Source organism: Furipterus horrens, unplaced genomic scaffold (genome assembly GCF_987537825.1).
Source record: "Furipterus horrens unplaced genomic scaffold, mFurHor1.1.pri manual_scaffold_9, whole genome shotgun sequence".
Classification (NCBI taxonomy): domain Eukaryota; kingdom Metazoa; phylum Chordata; class Mammalia; order Chiroptera; family Furipteridae; genus Furipterus; species Furipterus horrens.
In genome coordinates, this window is record NW_028327179.1 from 73,895,017 (window position 1) to 73,922,748 (window position 27,732).

At 38.8% G+C, this 27,732-nt stretch overlaps 1 protein-coding gene across 1 annotated transcript in view; it reads left to right on the forward strand.

Moving 5' to 3' along the window:
• IQUB (IQ motif and ubiquitin domain containing) overlaps positions 1-19,453 on the forward strand; it is an 85,799-nt gene extending 66,346 nt beyond the window's left edge. The window contains exons 10-13 of the mRNA XM_090286775.1: positions 2,570-2,746; positions 14,179-14,427; positions 15,367-15,552; positions 19,235-19,453. Of these exons, the coding sequence (XP_090142901.1) occupies positions 2,570-2,746; positions 14,179-14,427; positions 15,367-15,552; positions 19,235-19,417 (795 nt within the window). The 3' untranslated portion in view covers positions 19,418-19,453. The remainder of the gene's footprint in view (positions 1-2,569; positions 2,747-14,178; positions 14,428-15,366; positions 15,553-19,234) is intronic.
• The last annotated feature ends 8,279 nt before the right edge of the window (positions 19,454-27,732 follow it).

The following is a 27,732-nucleotide window of genomic DNA, read 5'->3' on the forward strand; positions in this document are numbered from 1 at the left end:
GGTGCTCCTAAGTTGGGTGCATATATATTTATAAGGGTTATATCTTCTTGATGGATTTTTCACTTAAGTATTATGAAATGCCCTCTTTGTCTCTTTTTATGGCCTTTGCTGTGAAATCTGTTTTGTCTGATATAAGTATTGCTACCCCAGCTTTTTTTTCATGTCTGTGTAGATCTTTTGTTCTAAAGTGGGTCTCTTGTAGACAGCATATATGTAGGTCATTCTTTCTAATCCATTCAGCTATGTTTTTTTTATTGGAGCATTTAATCCATTTACATTTAAGGTTATAACCAATAAGTACTTATTCATTGTTATTTTCCCCCTTCATACTCGTGTTCCTCTCTGTCTCTCTCTGTTTCTTCATCTTCTTAAAGCAGACCCTTTAGCATCTCTTGCAATGCTGGTTTGGTGGAGATGTATTCTTTTAGCCTTCTTTTGTCTTGGAAACTCCTTATTTCACCTTCCATTTTGAATGAGAGCCTTGCTGGGTAGAGTATTCTTGGTGGTAGGCCTTTGGTTTTCATTGCTTGGAATATTTTTTGCCATTCCCTTCTGGCTTGTAGTGTTTCTGCTGAGAAATCTGATGATAGCCTTATTGGAGCTCCCTTGTATGTTATTAGCTGTTTCTCTCTTGCTGCTTTTAGAATTCTCTCTTTGTCTTTGAATGTTGCCATTTTAATTATGATGTGTCTTGAAGAGGGCCTGTTGGGGTTCATCTTCATTGGGACCCTCTGTGCTTCCTGGACTTGCGTGACTCTTTCTCTCCTTATGTTAGGGAAGTTTTCTGTCATTAGTTTTTCAAAGAGGTTTTCTATCCCTTGCTCTTCTTCTTCGGGAATTCCTATAATATGGATATTATTACATTTTATGTTGTCCTGCAGCTGTCTTAGAACCTCTTCATTCTTGTTCAGTCTTTTTTCATTTTGTTGCAATGTCTGGGAGTTTTTGTCTAAGTTGTCCTCCAGCTCGCTGATCTGATCTTCTGCTTCTTCTAGCCTGCTTTTAATTCCTTCTACTGTGTTCTTCAATTCAGAGATCGTATTCTTCATTTCCTTCTGGCTCTTATTGATAGCTTCCATGTCCTTTTTCATGCTGGTTTAATTCTCAGTAAGTTTCTTGTAGTTTTTCTGGAGTTCCTTGTGGTTTCCCTGGAGTTGTTTGAAGTTTCTGCTGAGCTCATTCAGCTTCTTCATAATCCATGTATTGACTTCCATATCTGATAGTTTGCTCCCCTCTATTTCATTTAGCACTCTTTCTGGGGATTCTACCTTAACTTTCGATGGGGGGTTGTTTCTCTGTCTCCCCATTTTTGTGACTCCTATTTTTTATTGGTGCTTCTTAGAATGATCTGCACTTCCTGGATCTGCCTCTGGTGGTGTCAGATCATGTACCAGTCTGGCCCTAGGCAGCCTGTTGGAGACTTCCAGGGATTTACTGCCTTTGTCTGGTCTTCTTTAATTGTTAATCTATTCAATCTGTGGTTCACTGCCAGGCTTAAGGGCCGTAGGTGTGCAAGCTTAATCCCTGTAGGCAGGGCTTTTCTTCCCCTCAGGCTGATGCCACTTGGAGCGGAATGGTTTGCCTGCAGCAGTGGGGATGAGTCAGCACTGGGACCCAGTCGGCTGCTCCCCCAGTTCTCCCCTCAAAGCCGCCGTGCCAAATTCTCCCCAAGTGTCTCTAGTCCTCTCTGCCTTCCCTGTGCTTGAGCCCAGGGTAAGTGGGGACCAAAATATTTTCATATGTGATCCACTTAAGAGTTCTTTTTCTCCAGCTGTTTCTCTCCGGCTAGCAAGAAACCCTGTGGCTTTCCGGTTTTCACACCTGATACTATTTTACTTTCCACTCTGTTGCTGCTGGCTGGGAAGCCCAGATGTGGGTTTAGACCCTGCCCTTCTCAGGGGGAACCCCTGGCTGCTGAGCTGTTTCTCAGTTCCTTCAGCTGCCACCTGTGGGAGCCCAGCCAGCCCTTCTGCGTCTCCCCACTCCTTACCAGTCACGTTGTGATGTAGCAGCCTTTTCTGTCTCTCCATGGTTATAAGACTTCTCTCCAGCTAGTGTTCGGTTGGTTGTTCCAGATGATTTCTCCAAAATTACGTTGTAAATTCAGACTGGTCCTGGGAGGAGGTTAGTGTAGCTTCCACTTACTCCTCTGCCATCTTAGATCCTCCTTGACATTAATTTTTAAGATTGAAACTTGTTATTATATATAGCTGTAGTTCATTTATTTCCTTACATTTGATAATATTCTGGTATATGAATAAGCCATTACTTATGTATGTAATCAACTTATTTATGGCTATTCGGTTGTTTCTAATTTGGGGCTACTGTGAACAATGACTCAACATGCATGTTTCTCTAGGCACTTAAGAGTAGAATTGCTGGCTTGTAGATTATGCGTATATTAAACTCTACTAGATAATGTTATTTTTTTTCCAAATTGTGCCAATTTATACTTCTATCACTGATGTTTCATTTCTTCTGAACTCTAGTTTCATTTTCTTTCAGTGGCAATTCCAAAAACTAACTGATTTTTAAAAGTCTATACTGAATATTTTTGTGTTTTATATAGGAACATGAATGTAAACTGACTCAAGAAATTCTAGAATTGATTGACAGAGAGGTTGACCTTATGATGAGAGGAGTAAAACAAGATAACCTTGAAGGCCTCAGAAAAAGAATTGCAACACTGTTTTTTCATTACATCAAAACACCTCTGTTTAATCCAGAAGTTGCAAGACACCTTAAGGTACCCTATCTTTTTCCTGTATATTTTTCTCAAAATTTTAAGATATGCTATAATAATAGAAGCGTATTCAGACTTTGCTTTTTTTTTTATTTCTTTTATTTTTTGGTTTTTCAATTACAGTTGTCCCATTTTTCCCCTATTGCTCCCCCCACCCAGCCCATCCCTTCTCCCACAATCATAGCCCTCCCTGTTGTCCATGTCCATGAGTCATTTATACACATTCCTTGACTAGACCCTTCCCTTACTTATCCCACTTCTCTCCCTCTCCCCTACTGACTACTATTCTACTCTTTGTCCTATTTAGTTCGTTTGTTTGTGTTGCTCTTTAGTTTCCTGTATTAGGTGATATCATATGGTATTTTGTTTTCTTTGCCTGGCTTATTTCACTAAGCATAATTCTCTCTAGTTCCATCTATGTTGTCACCAGTGGCAGGAGTTCCTTCTTTCTTTCTGCTACATAGTACTCCATTGTGTAAATGTACCACAGTTTTTGGATCCACTCATCTATAGATGGGCACTTAGGCTGTTTCCAGGACTTAGCTATTGTAAACAGGGCTGCTATGAACATAGGGGTGCATAAGTTTTTTTGAATTAGGGTTTTAGGATTTTTCGGGTATAATCCTAGCGGTGGAATCGCTGGTTCAAAAGGCAGTTCCATTTTTAGTTTTTTGCGGTAATTCCATAGTGTTTTCCATAGTGGCTGCACTAGTCTGCATTCCCACCAACAGTGCAGTAGGGTTCCCATTTCTCCACATCCTCACCAGCATTTGTTGTTTGTTAATTTGTTGATGATGGTTACTCTGACAGGTGTAAAGTGGAATCTCATTGTGGATTTTATTTGCATCTCTCTGATGGCCAATGATGTTGAGCATTTTTTCATGTGCCTATGGACCTTCTGTATGTCCTCTTCGGAGAAGTGTTTGTTCAGATCCTTTGCCCATTTTTTAATTGGGTTTTTTGTTTTCTTGATGTTGAGTTGTATAAGCTCTTTATATATTTTGGAGATCAGTCCCCTGTCTGTGATGTCATTGGCAAATATGTTTTCCCATATGGTTGGTTTCCTTTTCATCTTGCTGATGTTTTCTTTTGCTGAGCAGAAACTCTTTAGTTTGATGTAGTCCCACTTGTTCATTTTTTCCTTTATTTCTCTTACCTTAGGAGTTGTATCCGTAATGATATTGTGACGTGTGATATCTGAAATTTTCCTGCCTATGTTTTCCTCTAGGACTTTTATGGTGTCACGGCTTACATTTAAGTCTTTGATCCATCTTGAGTTTATTCTAGTGTGTGGTGTAAGTTGGTGGTCTAGTTTCATTTTTTTGCACTTTCCTGTCCAGTTCTCCCAGCACCATTTGTTAAAGAGGCTCTTCTCACTCCATTTTATGTTCCTTCCTCCTTTATCAAAGATTAGTTGACCATAGAGGCCTGGGTTTATTTCTGGGCTCTCTATTCTGTTCCACTGATCTATATGTCTGTTCTTATGCCAGTACCAAACTGTTTTGATCACAGTGGCTTTGTAGTATTGTTTGATGTCTGGTATCATGATTCCTCCTGCTGTGTTCTTCTGTCTCAAGATTGCTTTTGCTATTCAGGGTCTTTTTTGGTTCCATATGAATTTTTGAAGTGTTTGTTCTAGGTCAGTGAAATATGTCATTGGTGTTTTAATAGGGATTGCATTGAATCTGTAAATTGCTTTGGGTAGTATGGCCATTTTGATGATGTTGATTCTTCCCATCCAAGAACATGGTATTTGCTTCCATTTATTTGTATCTTCCTTAACTTCTTTCTTCATTGTTGCGTAATTTTTAGTGTACAGGTCTTTTATCTCTTTGGCTAAGTTTATTCCTAGGTATTATATTTTTCTTGTTGCTATAGTAAATGGCATTTTCTTTTTTGTCTCTGATATTTTATTGTTGATGTACAGAAATGCCTTAGATTTCTGTATATTTATTTTGTACCCTGCGATTTTGCCAAATTCACTTATTATATCAAGTAGTCTTTTAGCAGAGTTTATAGGGTTTTCTAGGTATACTATCATGTCATCTGCAAATAGTGATAGTTTTACCTCTTCTTTCCCAATTTGGATGCCTTTTATTTCCTTGTCTTGTCTGATTGCTGTGGCTAGGACTTCCAACACCATGTTGAATAGAAGTGGAGAGAGTGGACAGCCTTGTCTTGTTCCTGACCACAGGGGGAGTGCTCTCAGTTTTTGTCCATTGAGTATGATGTTGGCTTTGGGCTTCATATATAGCCTTAATTATGTTAGGGTATGCTCCCTCTATTCCCATTTTGCTGAGTGTTTTCATCATAAATGGGTGTTGTACTTTATCAAATGCTTTTTCTGCATCTATAGATATGATCATGTGATTTTTGTCTTTCATTTTATGTAGGTGATGTAATATATTTATTGATTTGTGAATATTAAATCATTATTGCATCCCTGGGATGAATCCCATTTGATCATGGTATATGATCTTTTTGATATATTGCTGGATCCTGTTTGCCAAAATTTTATTGAGACTTTTAGCATCTATGTTCATCAGTGATATTGGCCTGTAGTTTCCTTTCTTTGTTGTGTCTTGACCTGGTTTTGGGATTAGGGTAATACTGGCTTCATAGAAAGAGTTTGGGATTTTTCCCTCTTCTTGGATTTTCTGGAATAGTTTGAGGAGGGTAGGAGTTAGTTCTTCCCTAAATGTTTTGTAAAATTCTCCTGTGAAGCCATCCAGTCCAGGGCTTTTGTGTGCAGGGAGATTTTTGATTACTGTTTCAATTTCCTTCTTTGTTATTGGTTTGTTGAGACTTTGTACTTCTTTTTGATCCAGTTTTGGAAGGCTATATGTTTCTAACAATTTGTCCATTTCTTCTAGGTTTTCACATTTCTTGCCATACAGTTGTTTGTAGTAATTTCTTACAATTGTTTGTATTTCTGAGGTATCAGTCACAATTTCTCCTCTTTCATTGCTGATTTTGTTTATTTGGGTCTCCTCTCTTTTTTTCTTGATGAGCCTGGCTAGAGGCTTGTGGTTTTTTTCTTTTTTCAAAGAACTAGCTCCTAGTTTTGTTGATTTTTTAGATTGTTCGTTTAGTTTCTATGTCGTTTAATTCTGCTTTGAACTTGATAATTTCATTCCTTCTTCTTGCCCTAGGCTTTTTTTGTTGTTGTTGTTCTAGTTGTTGTAGCTTTAGGATTAGATTTTTTATTTGAGATTCTTCTATCCTTTTCAGATATGCCTGTATTGCTATGAACTTCCCTCTTAGTACTGCTTTTGCTGTGTCCCATAGGTTTGGGGCTGTTGTGTGTTCATTATCATTAGTTACTAGAAATTTCTTGATTTCCTCTTTGATGTCATTGTTAAATCATTCATTATTTAATAGCATGTTAATCTCCATGAGTTTGGGTGTCTTTGGTTTTTTTCTCTGAGCTTGATTTCAAGGCATTGTGGTCTGAAAAGATGCTTGATATTATTTCAATTTTTTTGAATTTTTTGAGGCTTGTTTTGTGTCCTATTATGTGGTCTATCTTTGAAAATGTCTCATGTGCCTTTGAAAAAAATGTATATTTTGCTTCTGTGGGGTATAAATTTCTATATATATCAGTTAAGTCCCTGTGGTTTAGTGTGTTGTTCAATGCCTGTATATCCTTGGTGTTTCTTTGCTTGGACGATCTGTCTGTTGTTGATAATGGAGTGCTGAAGTCCCCTACTATGAGTCTGTTGCTGTTAATATCCTTCTTGTGGTCTTCTAATGTTTGCTTTATATATTTGGGTGCTCCTATGTTGGGTGCATATATGTTTATCAGTGTTATATCTTCTTGATGGATTGTTCCTTTAAGTATTATGAAATGTTCTTCTTTGTCTTTTTTTATTGCCCTTGTTTTGAAATCCATTTTGTCTGACATGAGGACTGCTACCCCAGCTTTTTTTTCAGGTCCGTTTGCTTGGAACATTTTTTTATATCCCTGTACTTTCAGTCCATGTAAATCTTTTGTTTTGAGGTGTGTTTCTTGTAGACAGCAAATATGTGGGTCCTGTTTTCTTATCCATTCCGTTACCCTATGTCTTTTAATTGGAGCATTTAATCCATTTACATTTAAGGTTATTATTGACATGTATTTATTCATTTCCTTTTGTACCTCTCTTCCTCTACTCTTTTTTTTTTTTTTTTCTCTTCCTTTTTCTTAGATATTCCCTTTAGCATCTCTTGCAATGCTGGTTTGGTGGAGATGTATTCTTTTAGTCTTCCTTTGTCTGAGAAACTCCTTATTTCACCTTCTATTTTGAATGAGAGCGTTGCTGGATAGAGTATTCTTGGTTGTAGGCCTCTGTTTTTCATTGCTTGAAATATTTTTGACCATTCCCTTCTGGCTTGTAGTGTTTCTGTTCAGAAATCTGTTGATAGCCTTATTGGTGCTCCCTTGTAAGTTATTTGCTGTTTTTCTCTTGCTGCTTTTAGGATTCTCTCTTTGTCTTGGAATGTTGCCATTTTAACTATGATGTGCCTTGCAGTGGGTTTTTGGGGGTTCCTCTTTATTGGAAATCTCTGTGCTTCCTGGACTTGCATAACTTTCTCTCATCAGGTTGGGAAAATTTTCCGTCACTATTTCTCCTATCAGTTTATCTATTCCTTGTTCTTCTGATCCCTCTTTAATTCCGATTACTCTTATATTGTTCTTCCTTATGCTATCCTGTAACTCCCTTACCTCTTCTTCGTATTTTTTAAATCTTTTTTCATTTTGCTGTATCACCTGAGAATTTTTTCCTACATTATCTTCTAACTCACTAATACGATCCTCTGCTTTGTTTAGTCTGCTTTTGACTGATTCTACTGTGTTTTTCAGTTCAGAGATTGCATTCTTCATTCCTTCCTGGTTCTTGTTGATAGTTTCTATGTCTTTTTTTATGCTGGTGCAGTTCTCTGCAAGTTCCCTGTAATTTTCTTGGAGCTGTTGGTAACTTCCTTGGAGGCTGTCATGGTTGTTTTTAAGGTTGTCGAGTAATATTGAGCTTCTTCTCCACCATTGTTTTGAATTCCATGTTTGACACTTGGGCTATGTCTATTCCATCTACCTCTCTTTCTGGAGATTCATCTTTTCTTTTCATTGAAAGGTTGTTTCTGCATCTTACCATGTTGGATTCTTCTTGTTTGTTTTTGTTATTTGGATTTGTTTGCTTTGCCTTCCCACCTTTGTGGTATGAGATTCTTTATGTTAGATCTGGGGGTTTCAGTGGTGCAGTCTCTTTGATCTCCTGAGCCTGATGTCTTGGGGGTACCTTTTATGTCATTTGTTTATGCTGTCTGGTTATATTTCAGGTGCTTTTTGTTAGGATCTTCCTTCTGGCCAGTTGATTGAGGGTCACTCTATCCACTTTATCTTGAATTCTTTTTTGGAGATGTCAGTTCAGCCTTTGTGTGTTGTCTTGTTTTTATGTATCTACAGCTGGTCTAATGAGGTGGGTCAGCGGTTCCTGTTCCTTGCAGCAGTGGGCCCCCGCACAGTGCGTTCCTTAGGTGCCTGTTGGAGCTAGCCAAGGTGTCCTTGCAGGCATGCCTGTGAGCTGGTAAGGCGGCCCAAGAGCTTGCCTCAGGTCTGCCGTGCAGCTCTCCGGGAGTTGGTCTCTTGCCTGCCAGTGCGGGGCCCCAGACACTCGTGCACAGTGGAAATGAGCAATTGGTGCCTATTTATGTCGGTGAGGTGTTTTTGTGCTTGTGTGCCTGTGCTAGTCCAAGGTGGTTGGGAAGCTAGCCTCAGGCTTGCAGCACAGTGCTCCGAGAGTTGGTCTCTCGCCTCTTAGGGTGGGGCCCGGAACACTTGTGCTCAGCAGAAGTGAGTGTCTGTGAGTCGCTGCTGCCTGCTGTTCCAGCGGCACCGCCGCTGCCTGCAGTTCCCGCACCGCCTGGGCGGCATGAGCAGAGCCTGAGCAATGCTTTGTGTTCCAACCTGGCACTTGGGCCTGGAGCCCACTGGAGCTGGCCAGGGGCGACTGCGCACAGTCTTCTGCGTATCCAGTGGGCCCTCCCTGCGCCTGTTGGGGCACTAATCTTATGTCTGTTGGGGTGTGTCCGAGGGGCACCTGGACTTGCGGCCCTGCGCACCTGGGCCAGTGAATGAGGGCACTCCCCTATGCGCATCTGCGTGACACAAGGGAAGGGTTGGGGAGTGGATGAGCGCACTTCTGCGCCTGCGCTCCTCAAGAATGTCCTATCACCCCCAAACTTTCCCCCCATCTCCGCCGTTCACAAGAGAAAAATACAAAGGAAAAATTATGATTTCACTTGCTCAGCAGCACGCTGTCTCCGGTCTTCCAGCGCCAATGCTGCCTGGTTGAGTCTTGTCTCTGCCAGTGGGCAGAGATCTGCTTTCCTCCTGACACTGCTCTGGGGAAGCCTGTGGTCGCCAAAAAGCCTTTGTGTACTTCCAGCCACAGCTCAGGCAGCCACCCCAGTCAGGAATCCCGTTTCATCCCTTTTTCTTCCACTATCCTCACTAAACAGGTTGTTCCCAGATGGTTTTTCTCTAATCCAGCAGTGCCAAGGCTTGACTCCTGCCAGTGCTCAGCTGCTCACTGAGATGTTCTGTCTGCAATTAGTCCAAACTACAGATGGGTCTCGGGAGCATGAGAGCGCAGCCTCCCCTCACTCCTCCGCCATCTTCCCCCTCTCCCCAGACTTTGCTTTAACACTTCACTGCGGTCCATGTGGAAGACCATCTTATTGTGAAATCTCTTTTGAATGATTTTTTTTATGTTGATGAATTAAACCTATTTAACTTCATCTGTGTCTGTATTACCAACCTTGAGTTTATTCCTAATCTTCAAATCAAATTTCTACTTGAATAAATGCACTATGTTGAATGGATCATGATCTCTCACACCTTCATGCTTTTGCATGTACTCTTGGTTCCCCCTGGAATGCAGTCCCCATCCTTCATGCAGCCAACTCCTTCTCATTTTTTAAGACTTGATTCACATATCCCCTCCTTCATGAGGCCTTAGAGATCCTGGATCTCTGAGATTCTACATGCCCTTGAGTCCCCTTATAATACTTATCATATAATTATTACTAGATAAATCCATGTAGCTGTTCTGAGAGAACCTAAAATGTAACATATTTGAACTAAACTGCCTTCTCCAGCTCTACCATGTTTAGACTTCAGTAGAGATTTTGCTCTCTGTGCCTTATTGCTTTCTTTACTGTGTAAAACTGTTTAAAATACTTTTAGTAAAATCTGGAGGGGGAGTATATTAAAGAGTCTAAATAGTGTTCTATTCCAATAATTATTTTTAGAGTTATAATTTACTTAAGAAGCTGACTAAACATCTATTTGGCTTTATTTTACAAACAAAAATATTAATATTTAGTCAAACTTTAATAAAAATAAAAATTGTTTAATTTTTATATTTAAATGAATTTTTAAAATTTAATTGTATTGCAAGAGAATACTAAAATATAACAACAGTCCAAGAGAAAAGTTTTCCATTTTGTACTGTCAAATGGGTGCAAGATTTTTCAAGATTTTCACTTTTTAAGCTATATGATGTCTAATCACTGGGGTATACACCTGAAACTAATATAATAATGTATATTAACTGTAATTGAAAAATAAAAATAATTCAAAATGATTAAAAAATAAATCATGGTGCTGGAAATAAAAGTTTTATTGATATATAATTCATATATTATACAATTTGCCTATTTAAGGGGTACAATTCAATGGGTTTTAGGATAGCCACAGATATGTGCAACCATCACCACAGTGAATTTTAGAACATTTTCATGACCTTAAGAAACAGTTTTTGCTAGCTATTATTCATGTACTCTCCCATCCCTCCAGTTCTCTCACCCCACCACTATCCTCCAGCTCTAAGCAACCACTACGTTGTGTCTAATAGAGTTGCTCGTTCTGAACTTTCATATCAATACAATCATGCAATAGGAAAAATAAAATAAAGAAAAAAGTAAAGATCCCATGTTATTATTTTTTATTTCAATCAATGTTTCATTTGTCCAGGCTGTCCTCTAGTGCCGTGGTTCTCAACCTGTGGGTTGCAACCCCTTTGGGGGTCAAATGACCCTTTCACAGGGGTCGCCTAAGACCCTCGGAAAACACATATATAATTACATATTGTTTTGTGATTAATCACTATGCTTTAATTATGTTCAATTTGTAACAATGAAAATACATCCTGCGTATCAGATATTTACATTACGATTCATAACAGCAAAATTACAGTTATGAAGTAGCAACGAAGATAATTTTATGGTTGGGGGTCACCACAACATGAGAAACTGTATTAAAGGGTCATGGCATTAGGAAGGTTGAGAACCACTCCTCTAGTGCTTTTCTATAGACTTATTCAGTTTTTATATGTTGCAGCAATATAATACAATTTTATATTCTTCACCTTCACGCAGCACCGTATCATTTTATTCATTTTGTAAGTTATCTTTGGTAAAATTCACTCTTTTTTGGTGAGTTTTGACAAACTTGGAAAGTCATGTAACCAACAGCACAATCAAGATTTAAAACGTGTTATCATCCCAAATTCCCTTATACTGCTGCTCTGTAGTTAGCCCTTTCCTTAGGCCCCCTAACCTTCATAAACTCTGATCTGGTTTTCTTTTTACAGTTTTGCCTAACCCAGAATGTCATATAAATGGAATCATACTATATGTAGTCTTTAAAAAATTTTTTTAAATTAATTTTTTTAGAGAAAGGGGAAGGGAGGGAGAAAGACAGGGAGAGAAATATAGATGTGACAGAGAAACATCAATAGGTTGCCTCTCAAATGCACTCTGACCAGGAACTGAACCTGAAACCCAGGCATGTGCCCTGACCGGGAATTCAACTGGTGACCTTTTGCTTTGTGAAACAATGCCCAACCAACTGAGCCACTCTAGTCAGGGCTTCCTTCATTTAGCACATTGCATTTGAGATTCACATATTTCTGAGTATATCAGTAGTTTATGTTTTTATTGTCTAGGGGTACAGAGTTTATTCATTCACAGTTATAGAACACTAAGTTGTTTAGAGTTTTGGGGTTTTGTGAATAAAGTCACTACAAACACTTGATTATGAGTTTTTGTGTAAGTTGATTGTTTTGGGTTAAAAACCTAGAAAGTGAGATTTTTTAGTCATGGTAAATGCATATTTACCTTTATAAGACACCATAAAACCTTTTTTTTCTAAACTGGCTGTACCATTTTTTATTTCCGTCTGCAATGTATGAGAGTTCAAATTGTTCTGCCACCTTGTCACCACTTGGTATTGTCAGGTTTTATTTTAATTTTAGCATTCTAATAGGCATAAAGTAGTATTCCATTATATTTTAATATACACTTTCCTAATGACTAATATGCATCTTTTTATTTACTTTTTTGCCATACATATATTGTGCTACCACCCCCAATTTTTTTTCAGTTGGGCTACTTATTTTCTTGTTATTGAATTTTGAGAATTCTTTATATATTTCACATATAAGCACTTTGTAAGATATATGATTTGCAAATATTTCTCTTAGGCTGTGGCTTGGCTTTTCATTTTCTTAACAGTATCTTTAAGAGAGCAAAAGTGTTTGATGTTGATGAAGTTTAATTTATTCATTTTTAAATATATTATGCTCTTGGTGTTTGTTTGGTCTTTAATAAATCTTTTCAGATTAGTTAATATTGTTAAAATGTCCATACTACCCAAACTGACCTACAGATTCAGTGAACTCCCTATCAGTTCACAGAAAAGATTCTTAGTAGCCAAAGCAATTTTGAGAAAGAAAACTAAGCAAGAGGCATCATGGTTCCCAAATTCAAATAATATTACAAACCTCTAGTAAACAAAACAGTATGGTATTGCCATAAAAGAAGATGCATAGGTCAATGGAACAGAATAGAGAGCCCAGAAATAAACCCACATATATGTGACCAACTAATATTTCACAAAGGAACCAAGAACACATGATGGGAAAAGGATAGTCTCTTCAATAAAGGATACTGGGCAAACTGGAAAACGACATGCAAAAAATGAAATTCAACCCGTATCTCCCACCACATACAAAATAAACTCAAAGTGGACTAATGGCTTAAATGTAGGGCCTGAAACTAAACATACAGTACTAGAAGGAAACAGGGGAAATGATTTTTGGCATTGGTTTGACAATGATTTTTTTAGTCATGACACCAAAAGCAAAAGCAACAAATGCAAAATTAGAAAAATAAGATTGTGGGATTGTATCAAATGAAAAAGCTTCTGCACAGCAAAAGAAACAGTCAACAAAATGAAAAGCAATCTACAAAATAGGAGAAATTTTTTTAGAAACCATATATTTGGTGAGTTAATATCCAAAAAGGGGGGAGGACTCTTACAACTCAATAGTAAAATAATTTTAACTGACTTTAAAAATGGTCAAAGGGCCCTGGCTGCTGTGGCTCAGTGGATTCAGTGTCAGCCTGTGAACCAAATGTCACAGGTTCAATTCCCAGTCAGGGCACAGGCCTAGGTTGCATGCCAGGCCCCCAGTTGGGGGCACATGAGGGGCATCCACACATTGATGTTTCTCTTCCTCTCTTTCTCCTTTCCCCTCTCTCTAAAAACAAATAAATAAGGTAAAATAAAAATATATTTTAAAAAAATGGTCAAAGGACCTTAAGAGACATTTTCCCAAAGAATAGACAAAAGGCCAGCAGGAACATGAAAAAGATGCTCAATCACCAGGGAAATGCAAATCAAAACTGCAAAGTGATGACACCTCAGAAACATTGGAATGGCTGTAACCAAAAGACAAAAGGCAAGTGTTGACAAGGATGTAGAGAAAAGGGAGTTCTTGTGCACTGTTGGTGAGCATGTAAATTGGTACGGCCATTATACAAAACAGTATGGAGGTTCCTCAAAAATTAAAATTAGAACTACCGTAAGATACAGGGTATCAAATTTTGAAAATTGATCATTGAGCCAGTCCAAAGTTACTGTTAAGATGAATGAATAAGAACACTTGGTTTAGTGCGCTTTTATTTATATGTCAACCTAGCTGTTGCCTATAAGATTAATTAATGCAGCATAACACCCAAAATTTAAATTCTTCTTAAAAATAAGTGCCAAAGCACTTGAAATATTTTCTTACTGTTTTGCAACCCAGAGTCTTTACCTACTAGTTTTTTTCAGTCAATTAATTTTTGTGATTTTACCATACCACATATACCTAAAGTTTGATGAATACTACAGATTTGTTAATATTTTGGCAGTGTAAATGAATACTGCTTGAAATTTACATTTTGTATAGACTAGGAGGTGAAAGGGAAAATATAATCAACTTTTTATCTTATTCTAATATAAGTTAACCCTCAGTGCTTCTGTTGGATAGTATTTGGCCTGGCTTTTGCACCTTTCTCTCACTCTCACTATATAAATATAAATATGTGTATTTATTTTTACTATTTAGGTCCCTCAAGACCCACTGAAGCTTTATAAGAAGATTTACTTTTGCCACAGTTGCCAGCTCTATTTGCCTTCTACGGAGTTTTTTGTATCATCTACCTCACACCGGTTATACCGGTGTCGTAACTGCGTTAGCCTTGACAGTGAGTCTAGACAACGAGAATCATTTTTAAAGTACAAATGTTTACTTCAGCGGCTCTACTATTCAGAAGCTGAATATGAAGATGATTCTAAAATTGCTTTCCTGATGCAGGTATAATCAGTAAGAGTCACCAAACATGGATGAAATTTGTCCACTGATCTCCTGCTTTCCCACCCAAACTTTTTAAAATAATGTATTTCCTTCCCTATGCTTATACTTCGTGAAGCTTACTCTTCTAGCACTTCTACGTTTATATATGTAGATGTCTTGATAAAAAGTTGTTTCAAGGGTTTTAGCTAACCCTGGATGCTGTGACTCAGTGGATTGAGCATTGGCCTGCAAGCCAAGTGTCGCTGGTTCGATTCCCAGTCAGGGCACATGCCTGGGTTGCATGCCACGTCCCCAGTTGGGGACATGTGAGAGGCAACCATGCACTGATGTTTACCTCTCTTTCTCCCTCCCTTTCCCTCACTCTGAGAGTAAATAAATAAAACCTAAGAAATAGTAATAATAAAAGCTAACAATAGAAAATATATTTAAAATAAGTTTTAGCTAATATGGTTTAAATAAAAAAGTTCTAAAACAGTTAGTTAATTTACCCCTTCTCTGTTTTTTGTTAAAACAAAAACGTCTTCTTAATAATACTAAGCAAATATTTCATTTTTAATTAAATTTTAATTTCCTCATTTGTAAAATGAGATTAAAATGATGTACAGTAACCCTGAGGATACAATGATAATTACTAATACATTTTGAAAAGTGCTTAATACCATATAAATAATGTAATGTAAAATTATTGGAAGAAATATATACAGCTTACTCTGGGTCAAAGATGCAGTCATGAATGTGAGACTGTTAACATAGTCTGGGCAGAATGAACAGATATTTGGTGGCAAATAAGGAGCAATGTGGCACTGAAAACCTCACTAATAGTATTTCTCTTTTCAAAATAAACTCAATATAATTTAGTTGTTTCCTTAAGTAATATAATAATCTTAAAGAACTTTTATGTTTATAAGAAAACATTTTAAAACTTATTTTGACATGCAGCTGCAAGACATTCAGTACCTGACCGAGAACATCTGGGCATCGCAGTCAGCACTCAGTGCCTGGAATGATCTCAATGACTTGGTCATGGTCAGGTGGGACAAGTCCCTGGAGTGGTCCCCCTGGAACTGCATTCTTCTCACCAAAGATGAAGGCACTGCTCATCTCAGGCTAACAAGTATTGAAGAGGTAAGAAAGTTGAGCTTTTGAAAGTTAATTATTGGGATTATTAGAGATAAATTGATTGCCTTTTAATATATTCCATACATAATTTATATACTTCCATTGGATTAAGAAACAAAGAACCCATGGATAACAGTAACAAAATATGTGGATGGCATATAAGGCAGAGATTAAAATTAAAAGGAAGCTAAGGCACATGAGGGTAAAAGATCTGAAGGTCTGTACAAGTACCCAAATATGATTCTACTCCCTTCTCATAATAGCAAGCTTAAGCATAGTAGTTCTACAGTAAATTCTACAAGGACAGAGACTTTGTTAGGTTTTGTCTATAGCTCTAAGCAGTGCCTGTTACAGATTAGGGGGTTAACAAGTATTTATTGAATGAATAAATGAATATTACCACTGAATAGGTATTGTGGAACTAAAATCTGTTCTTTGATTAATCATCATGAGTCTGCCTAAAATCACACTAAATTCTCAAATAGATTTTGTTCATAATTTTGTGCTCTGGGGTATAGTTTTAAAATTCCTGTTTTTATTTTCTTCCAACTAACTAGAAGTGGAGAAAGCACTTAAATACCATTTAATTTCAAACTTTATAACTTAGAAGATTTAATCTCTAAAGCATTTTGATGAATGGAATTGAGGAGTCCCTGATTAGCTCTCAGAGAGCTCCATTTACACTAAGCAAGTCTAGAATTCTAATTGGTGTTACTGATTCTCTGCCTTCCGTTGATTAAATTGATGTATTTAATTCCATGTAAGATATCAGCTAAGAGAAAATAAAGAAATGACTTCAAATACAGCAGTCATTTTGAATAGTGCTCTTCACTGCCTGTTTTTATTAAGGAGAGGGAAGGTGTAAAGAGGAGAAACTAGTTAAATCCGTAGCTTTTTTGAATAATTTTCTAGTAGAAGGCAGGCTAAGGAAATTTTTACTTTAGGTATTGAAAGAAAGAGGAGCAGGAAATTGAAACTGTGTTATATATTGTATTTAGTAAACTAAGCTGCCTTGTAAATACTTAAGCACTGCAGGCATAGCCCCTACTGGGAAAATCATTTTATTCAGCACTCTTAGTGGGATTGACGTTCTTTCCTGAAGCTGCTATTACACTGCTTCCTCAATTAATCCATATAGTGCCCTTTGTGTATTTAATCAAATTACTGCAGTAATAAATGTTCTATCCACATGCAAAGTGCTGAGCTTATTAAGTTTCTGTTAAATAGCTAAGGTTCTCAGCCAGACAGACAAACAAACAAACAAACAAACAAAAATTGCCTCCATTAGGGTTTTGGGCTGGTGTAATCTTTTAAGTATTAATGTTTAACCTAGTTAAGGAATAATTTGTCTTGCAGTAAGTTAAAGCATTTCCAGAATTTCCTTAATGCACAGATATTTGCTTTCTCAGTAAATTAAAAAACTCAGAAGTTAAAATAATCTTGACTCCCTATAATCATGACACAAGTTATAGGAATAAGACTCCTGTTCCTTAAACTGTAAATGAGGCAGATCAATTTCTCATAGTGTGCACACTGGCTGAAGTAGGAACAATAGTGGATTTAAAGGCAGGAGACCTCACCCAGCATTCCCCCATTCCTGTCACTAATCATATGAGTGACATGAAGGCCTGCGCTCTTTGCTTCATCTATTTTTATAAAGGTTACCTGAAAACATGGAATTAGTATAGAGATTTAGAGTACCCCAACTTTGAATTCTGGCTCTGTCACTCATGAGCTGGTAAAAGCTGGGCAAGCTTATTAATGTCTTGGTGCTCTGGTCTTCTCATCTATAAAAAGGGAATAACATAAAAAGTGGGTGATAGATATTGGCTATCTTTTTACATTATTATTTAAGAGTTATTATTCCTTTAATTGTATGAACCATAATATGCTTATGTCATCTTTAAGTATTACTTTTTGAAAGCCTGTAAAGTCCTGTATATGTATAATTTAATGCTGCATAACAGAAATGTAGTAATTTTTCTTGAATAAATATGGGCTAAGAAGTGAGGCAATGAAGTTAGAATGATGCAAAGGATGACTATTTTGACCTGTTAAGTTTGTCTGTGGAGAAGAAAATTTTAAATAAGCCCAGGATACTCCACCTAGTACTTTCTGCAAAAATATTATATTTTTTTGGCTCCTTTTCTCTAGGGCTTTCTTTACTTTTGATTAACACTATGGAAGGATCTTTACTGGGGGGACATCTAATTCTCAGAATAAAAACTTTAGGAGAAGGTACAGGTAGTATTTATCATTTGGTTGAAAGAAGGGTCAGTTAATATTAATGAAGAGAATAGGCAGTATTTATTAATTCAACCAGAATTTAGTTTTGAATGTTCCATATACTGTGCTGAGTGCTTAGAAAAAAAAACATAATTCTTCATTGTTTGAGTTGCATTCGAGTTCAGCTGCCAATAATAGACTAAGTAGTTTTTAATGACTTAATCAAATGGGAGATTTGTTTTCTTATCTAACAAGAAGTGCAGAGGTTGGCAGGCTGGGGTTGGTTTGGTGGCTCTGCAATGCGCCCACAGACCCAGGTCCTCCACCTTTCCCTTCAGCCATATTTAATCATTGGCTTTTGTTTTCATGCTTGCAGACTTCTAGAGATAAGATAGCTACTTTATATCTTGCATTACATCCACTTTTCAGGTATGGCAAATCCTAAGTGTGCTGGACAAGTGAATCTTTTCACTCTTAATAAGCTTTCCTGTAAGCACTGTCCAATGACTTTTAATTATATATGTATGTATAATGACCAGAAACTTGTCACATGACCATCTCTAACAAGAATAAATGCTAGGAAAGCTGAGCATGTCACAAAATAGAAAATCAGGCCCCTATACAAAATTAGTCCTCTAAATATAGTGGAAGAGAGAACACCATTGGGTTGGCAACTAGTAGTCTGCTACTCTAATTAGAAAACATATAGTTTTATAGCCATGTGGCAATGCTATGTAACAGAGAAAGTTCAAAGTGCTGTTATAGCTGTAGGGAGACAAGATGCCTAATAATTAAGAACAAATAAAAGTAGAAAGGCACAAAAATTTGATAGTTCAGGAACGTTGTTTTCTGTTTAGAAGCCAGAAGAGAAAGAATGCAGGGATTCATGAGGTGGGAATCTGAGGAGTAGGAGGGGGACCAAAGAGAAGTTTGCATTGTCACCACACCAATGTGAGCTTTCTTTTGAACTCTAAAGATATGGGAAGGACCAAATCCAGAAAATAAATTGAAGATGGTAATCGTATCAATGTTGAAAGAGACTTAAGAGAACCAAGGTGACACAGGTGCATTCACAAAAAAAATATCGATTAAGTATTTACCTTATGGTGCCAAGAGACCCAGCTATGAAAAAGACCCAGTTTGAGCCTTCACATTTTCTTTATCATGGAAGAGACTCTCAAGAACATAGTGAATTTCAAGGCAGAATGACCTAAATATGACAATTAAAATACATAAAAGTGTTTGCAAGTATGGAGACAGGAGAGTTTAGTTTAGGGTCAGATGTCAGAAGGAGAATCAGGAAAGGCTTACAGGTTAAGGCCTCACAGGAGCTGAGCCCTGAAAAAATGATAGACAAAGTGGGAAAGAACTAATAAGCAAAGGCACTGAGGCATGAAAGTGTTTTTACTGGGCAAAATATATCTGTGACATTTAACAGAATTTGATTTTCTTTTCTTTACAGGGATATGGACCCTTGTTTATTCACAAGATTAAACACAAACATATCCTGGCTAGGAACTATTTTTCTCAGATTCCAGTCCTGGCTTCATTTATACTTGAGGATGCTGAAACAGATGAGATCAGAAAGAAATATCACCCGGAAACATCACTTAAGATTATAGAATCCCTGAGGCCTAGTCTTTAAGAAGACCCAGGGATATTTGTTTGATAATAAACACTTTTGTCCACTGCTAATAGAGTAACACAGAGGTCACACAATATGGAAATAGAACTTTTAAAGTTGACTTTCATAGTATCATAAGTTGTATAAAGAAGAAATATCCCTATATATGTGCTTTTGTGAGACAATGTTAAATTGAAATATGATTTTGTTACTAAAATCACTATTTTAAAGAGAATATTTTACATTAAAATTTTAAAATTTTCAGGTGCATTATAGTTAAAATTAATAGACAAAAACTATGCTCAACTTTCAACCTAAGAAATTTATTTTAGATAATATGTAGTTGTAGAAGAATAATCAATATATAGGTGGATGGGAGGAAGCATTATAGAATTACCTTTTTTGAAAACCTTACAGGTAAGATAAAAGATACTATGTTTTAATATAAGGATTTAAATTTTCACATTTTATCTTCTCCTTTTACCTTTCATCTTTCTCAAAATCCCAAGAAAACAACTGAAACTATTTGTAAACAAACAAACTGGAAAACAGGGTAAAGAGTGGAGCTATCTTTTATCCTATGGGAGAAAAACTCTTTGTGGGGCAATAATGAAAACTCTATAGGAGGAATAAACTTGATCAAGGAATTATAATAATCTCTTTCTCCAACAAACCAAAAGGATAACCTTGACCACATGCATGTCAAGGACCTACAATGATGACCAAGGGGTTATAAGACAGTCTTAAAACGAGATAGATGGACCCTCAAAATTTACAAAGGAACTTATAAAGTGTGGGCACTGTGTAGGGAAACTAAAGTATACTGCAGGAACCCAGGGCCAGTATGAGGGAAGGGGTGTCTGTCTACTGCTTGTCTCAAATGAACCTGGGGAGGGAGCATTTGGAAAACCCAGAAAGAGAGTAAAAAGAGGATCACCGAGAGGACCAGAGACCAGGCCTCAAGAACTAGAGAAATAAACACTCTGATCTCACACTTCTCCCTTCCTGCAGTCTTCTGCTTGAGTTTTCCATTGACAGAACCCAACCTCCTCCCAAAAGCAGAAGTAGAAGTGTGTTGACATAACTTATACAGCTTCCAGACAAAGAGCAGAGTAGAAATGGGGAGAGTGGATCTGGATGGCTAAATAGAAGTTATCAAGCTATAGAGAAAAAGTACAAGTGAAGACCTCTAATTCAAGTAGCAATATTTCACACACTGCAACATAACCTTAAATATACATTTACATAATTAACAGCAAGGAGATACATATAAGAAAAAAACAAGATTGAAAACATCAGTGCATAATTTTAAATAGGTTAAAATTCTCTAGTGAAAGAGTTATTCTCATATTGTAGCAAAACAGTGAGATATATGCTGTGTACCGGATATATACCCCAAATAAAATGACAAAAAAGAGGTTGAAAATTATCAGTCATATGCAAGCAGACAAAACATGATGGAAATAACATCAGGTTTGAAATTGGGAAGAAAAATTGCAGAACAAAGGGAGTTATTTATCTTGATAAATTATAATTCACAATAAAAATGGATAATTAATCTATGTTAGATAGAGAAGTTGGTTTTAAAAAGTCTGTTGAAAATTCTCCATAGGCTTCTCCAGTTTCTGCATGATTTTTGGGCAGAGGCATTAGATTTTGTGCAAGACTCATTTTCAAGGGCATTTGTAAAGCAAGGAGTCTTGGAAGATTCATTGTAAAAGATTCAACGTATCTAACGTATCTAAGCCCAGGATTCCTATCCTGTAATGCAACTCACTAAGTGTGCATGGGTCACTTGGACTTTGTGTCACCCTGAAGGAATTAGGACAAAATGCTGATATTCTGTCTGCTGCTATTTCTGTGAACAATAAATTGTGCTTTTATCTCTGACCCAGGAGTTTCATGTCTTCTATCATCTATGAAATTGTAGCAGGCTAACTTGTTAGCTTGCAATTAGCTTGCATCTCTGACCCTTCACAGTTCTCAGCACAGATAACCTCATGAATGAAAAAAAGTGGAGCTAAGAGGTAGAAAACGCTATTTCTTGTTTCTTCCCAGTAACACTGGATGCTTAATCACAATTCCCCATCCTGTTGAAGTGAGGCATGCTCTGCCCAACTTACTGCAACTCAAATTGTGTCACTTTGGAACATTGAAGGAATAAATAATTCCAATTCTATAGATATTCTTCTAAGGAATAGAAAAAGAGTAAATAGTCCCCAAATCATGAGGCCAGCATATCCGTGATATCAAAAGTTGACAAAGATAGTAAAAGAAAGAAAATAATAAGCCATTTTCACAATGAATATGGATGCAAAAACCGTAAATAAAATCCTAGCAAACCAAATACAATTTATTAAAATGTAAAACAGATGGCTTTGGCTGAATAGTCTTCATTTACCTCTTTAGATCTACATTCCACCCTTCCCCGCTCTCTGCTTTGCGCCCTTGGAGGTTAATCTTTGTGCACTACATAATGGGTTATGTAATGTCCTCCAGTTGCTTTGGTCAGTGGGAAACATCAGCAGGAAATTTGAGCTCTGCAGGAAAGGCAACAATTGCTGTATGTCTTCCCCTGGCCTCTCCCATCTGATTTTTGATCTGTTGTCAGGGACTGCTTTCATCTGCCTAAGACCACATCTCTGGGTGTGTGCTCATTCCTCATACTCAACAACACTTTGAGTTCTGGGACTTATTCCTTCTTCTCACTTCTTCAGTTTATGGGTGATAATGTCTTTCTTTTGTAGATAACTGTAGGTGATTCACTTTTTTAATTTTGATTTTCTTAAACAACAGTGACCTTTCCTTGTAAATAGTCCTTTTACTAAATCCTTGTCAAATTAACTACTTTGAGTGTGTCACCAGATTCCTGCTGGACTCTGGCACCAGCAAATGGATTTTAAAATGGATCCTAGGCTTGAAATGCTCATATTTTGAACAGCATATGAATAACCTCAGCAGGGGGACATGAGACACTGAATGTATGCAGCATGTGGTAGCATCGTAATTACTCAAAATATCCTGAGCAGAGGCACAGAATGGGGTGCACATGGAGGGGAGGCATAGGGAGATCAAATGGCTGAGCTAGTCACTTTGATGACAGCTGTTGTGGCACAGGATGGTATTTCTTACCCTAGAAAGGGTTCATAAAGGCAAGAATAAATTGGAAACTCTGAATGGTCAACACAAGGCCCAGACACAAATTTACAAAGCCTTTATGATGACTCTTAAAAAAGTGCTTATCTCCTGTATATGTAGGACAGATGTGACTGAGGATTAAGTCTGGAACCTGATTTGGAAATAAATAATATAACCAGAGATAGATATAGTAACTATTAAGATGTGAGTCTTCTAATTTGGGAGACCAGGTAAGAAAGTCTTTATTTGTATGAGGAATAATTTATCTTATTAGGTGGAAATGTAGACAGTTCAAACATGAAGAGATGGTTGCATAGAGGAACTAAGTAGCCAGAGAGGTCAAGCTCTGCCAGTTCTCAGCTTATTGCCTCTCAACTCTAAATCTTCAGTTTTATCCCTTTTTTGCCCTACTTGTGATGCTGAAGCTGGACTCATACATATTTCTCCTATGCCATCTGACACCACATTAAGTATTTTCTGTGGAGGTAGCTGGAGAGATGATGAAGTGAGTTAATTTTACACTTCTCGTGTGCTTTTTCATTCTTATTCCTATCACGTGTAGTGGAGAGGAGTGAGCAGAACACCCAGTGGTACTTACCCTCCAGCAAGTTTTGCCAGCACCTCTGTGGGTGGCTGGAACATCCTGTGAATATTGTCAAACCCCCAGTGGGTGGCTTCGCAGTGAATCTTGCCTGAGACTTGGTGGGCAACTTCCTGCTTGCCAAACCAGGCTCACAGCCCCACAGCAAACTTCCCTGCCACATTTATACCCTCTTCAACAAAGCCTGACTCTCAGTTTAGTCTTGAACTTTCAACCAAAGTTGTTTCTCCCTTGGGTTATCTGCTTCCATGTTAGAGGAAGTGACTGCTCCCTACCTCTGCTGTTTCTAAGTTATTCATACAGTTCTCTTAGTGGTAATCCCTTGTTATCAGACAAGAATTCTTTATATTAAAGTTTCCCTGTTCAAATTACAGTGTTGTTTTTGTCTCATGACTGGATCTTCACCAGCCCACAGCAGGGAATGTTCAGATTCCCTCTCTAAAGTTAAGACACTATTTGTTGCACATTGTATCTAACCCGCCACAGATAAAAAGACTCAATGCTGAATGAGCTTCTGAGATTCTAGAGGCAACACATACCGTATTCGGGTATGCTGATCTGACCCATTTATTTATTTTTAAAATATGCTTTATTAATTATGCTCTTACAGTTGTCCCAATTTTTTCCCTTTGTTCCCCTCCACCCAGTGACATGCCTCCCTCCAGTTGTCCGCCCCCCCCTTAGCCCATGCCCATTAGCTGTGCATATAGTTCCTCTCAACATTTCCCTATATACTCCACTCCCTCCTACTATGTTTCCTAATTCCTGCACCATCTCCCTCCTTTCCCCTTTTCCCCTCCCTGCTGACCTCCTTCCATAATGTTCCCCATACCTATAATTCTTTTCACACTCTTGTTGCCTACTTAGTTTGCATTTGTTTCAGTTCCCTAGCTTCTGTTGTTTGTTGTTGTGATACAGCCTTCATTTTAATGTTCATAGTTTTGATCCTTTCTCCTAAATAAGTCCCTTTAACACCTCATATAACAGTGGTTTGGATCTGATGAACTCCTTCAGTTTCACTTTGTCCTGGAAGCACTTTCTCTGCCCTTCTATTGTGAGTGACAGTTTTGCTGGATAGAGTATTAGGGGTTGTAGGTTTTTGCTTTGCATTATTTTGAATATTTCTTGCCAGTCCTTTCTTGCCTGCAGAGTTTCTTCTGAGAAATCAGCTGACAGTCTTATTGGGATGCCTTTGTATATAATTCTCTTCTTCTCTCTTGCTGCTTTTAAGATTCTCTCTTTATCCTTAATTTTTGACATTTTGATTATAGTGTGTCTTGGTGTGGTTCTCCCTGGGTCCAGTTGTTTTGAAACTCTCTGTGCTTCCTGGACCTGTAAGTCTATTTCCTTCCCCAAGTTAGGGAAGTTCTGCTTCATTATTTTTTCACATAATTTTTGAACTTCTAGTTCTTCTTCACCTTCTGGCAACCCTATGATTGGGATGTTGGCCCCCTTATAGCTGTCTGATAAGTTTCTGAGCCTCTCCTCATTTTCTCCACTTCTCATTTCCTCTTTCTGCAGTGGTTGGCTGTTCCTTCCCTATGTTCTGATTTGTTGATTTGATCCCTGGTTTTCTTTCCCTCACCACTAGTTTCATATGTGTTTTTGTTCATTTTAGCGGGACTAGCCTTCATTCCTTCCTTGTCTTGTTTAAGATCTGGTGTTAGGTCGATAAGCACTTTTATAAGCAAAGCTCTGAATTGTGCCTCAGAAAGATTTCCTATCTGCTGCTTTGTTGGATTAGAAATTTGCTGTCTGGTCAGCTGCATCACTGGGATCTCTATCATGATCTGTGCCATCCTGAACAGTTTTGTGTTTACCTTTGCTTTCTGAGCAGGGCTGTCACACCTCTTACGCTATGGGTGGGGTGGGGGGGGGAGACCTGTGCACTCTCACAGTCAGGCATTTTCTGCGGGGGTTGGGGCCCAAGATGAAGTCCTTCCGTTCAATCTCCGCTGAGAGACCAAGAGCCTCCTCCTCCATCCCCATCCCCACCCCCACCGGGCCTCACAGTCCATGGCAATGGGAGTCTGTCTTCCCCGGCTTTGGATCGCAAGCTGACAGGTCTGGTCTGCAGCTGGGGGTGCTCCCCAGGCACTTCTCGCCTCCCCTTAAATACAGGTGTCTGTGCTTACTGCTGTCCTGCCACTGTCATTGCTGCTGCCGCGGACAGCACAGCTTGATCTCTCCTTCCTGGCTTCGCCCCTCCTACCTGTCTGGATGAGCACCACTTCTTTATAACTTCATATGTTGGACTTCCATTTATATTCTGGAACTTCTGGTTATTGCTGGTTTTGCAGTAGTTGTAGTCCTTCTTAGTTGTGGAGGGAGATGGGTCGTGTCAGTCTAGGCCTCCAACCTGGCCGGAAGTCTCCTGTGTTTGTCTGCTTCCATGTCCCAGGGAGAGCTGTCGATGCTACTATGTTGTAAGGGGTGGAGCCTTAGGTATTCCTCAGTACAGGGCGACCTGTTTCACCACGTTGTGGCGCTGTATGCGGGGGAGGGGTCTGAGAAGGAACAATGCTGCTTGCCCAGCACTCGCCCCTTTTCCAGTCACTTCTCCCACTTCATACCAGACTGGCTCCTCTCTAGCTGCTGCCCTGGCTGTCGTTCCCAGAGTGGGTGGGTCTGCGGATGTTCTAGGTCCATGGGAGCCCTTTAAACAAGCAGACTCTGCTGAGACAGGCAGTTTCTGCCTTGGTCTCAACCACCACTGGTTTGCACAGTCAAAAGCAATAAGGCTTGATTTTCCCCGGAGCTGGGACAGTGAGCTGCTCTGGTGAGAAGCTGGGAATGTTCCCCAGGTGTCCCTCCTGACTTTTTAAAATGTGTAACTGCACTTTCTGCTTGCCTGCTGCTTTGCCACTGCTGCCACCATGACACCATGTCCTCTCTGCTTGGGCTCCACCCCTCCTACCTGTCTGGATGAGTATTTCTCTTTACATCCTTGTTTGCTGGACTTCCATGCAGTTTGATTTTCTCGAACTTCTGGTTGTTTCTAGTTTTGAGGTAGTTGTATTCCTTCTTAGTTGTGGAGGGAGACATAGCATGTCTGTCTACACCTCCATCTTGGCCAGTAGTCCTCTGGCCCATTTATTGAGTAAATTTTAAAGCTTCCAGGTTTAGAACAAACAGGTCACACAATGGTGGCAGAGTAGGAGGACCTTTCTCACACCTCCTCCCAGAGCCAGACTGGAAATAAAAATAAAGAGAGGAACAGACATTTGAAATAGCCAAGTGAAGACTACCTAAAGAGGAGACTTTAACCAAGGACTGCAGAAACCACCTTGAGACTTGTAGGAAAGGCAGGGACATGAAAGGAGCTGGCTGTGCTCCCATGGGCAGCAGGCCAAAGTTATGGCCTGGCTGTGGGAGTTTCCTCCTGGGAGGGGTGAAGCCTAAACCCCAGACTGTGCACCCAAACACACAACACCAGTGCTGGGATCAGCGGCCCATGTATCAACCAGTGGTGGGAGACTGTGGGGTTTATGTCTGCCAGGGAGAGACGGAGCCTGCTGGAGACAAAGCCACTGTTTTTAAGGGGCTAAAGCACAGGTTTTCATTTGCAGCCAGTCACGTTGGGCTCTGGCAAAGGGAGGACAGCACAGACTGGAGTCACCTGAGGAGGGTCTGGAGTGAGAGGCATTGGGCAGAGATGGAGAGCGGTTGCTGGAATTCCTGTGCCAGGTCATCCTTGTGCTCCTTGATCTGCAGCAGTCATTTTTCTTGAAAAGAGCAAGCCCCTCCAGGGGAAAAACAATTATCAACCCTATGGGATACCGCTTGTCCCACCCTTCATCTTAACTCCTGCTGAGGAGATAGCAGCATAGGTAGACTCAGGCATGTTAGAGACTGGCTTTAGGGAGCAGCCATTCCATACACTTTCCCAGGAATCCAACTGGCACTTACCCCTCATGGGAGAACCATAGAAACACCCTTCTTGTTTCTGGAAGACCTGAACTCTGGGCTCTGGAGGCCCTACTCACTTTCCTACTAAGGACTCAGCCCTGCTGAGTTCAGAGAAATAATCCAGGACAGACACAGATGTGTGGCTTGGGGGTGGGGAAACACACTCATCATATTCTTTAAAATCTGACTGGCACCTGCCCATCATGGGAGATCCATGGGTCCCACCCTCCCAATTCTGCCAGGAACTCTCTCAGAAACAGTTGGGTCAGTGATTAGATTAAGACTGACAGAAGGCCAGCAAGCAGAGGCAGTGGAGGCAGATTGTGTGATATCTTGAGGCCAAAAATTTACACAGGTGTAAATCAAGGGATGAAAAACATATTCTATACAAATGAAGACAAAACAAGACAAAACAGGGGTAGCAATACTTATATCTGACAAAATAGACTTTAAAACAAAGGCCATAAAAAGAGACAAAAAAAGTCACTACGTAATACTTAAGCTATCAATCCAACAATAGGATATAACTCTTATAAACATATGTGTGCCCAATATAAGAGCACCTAAAAATATAAAGAAAATTTTGGTGAACTTTATAAGGTAGAGATAGACAGCAATACAGTCATTGAAGGGAATTTTAACATCCCACTGTCATAAATGAGTACATCTTCCAGATCAAAAAAAAAAG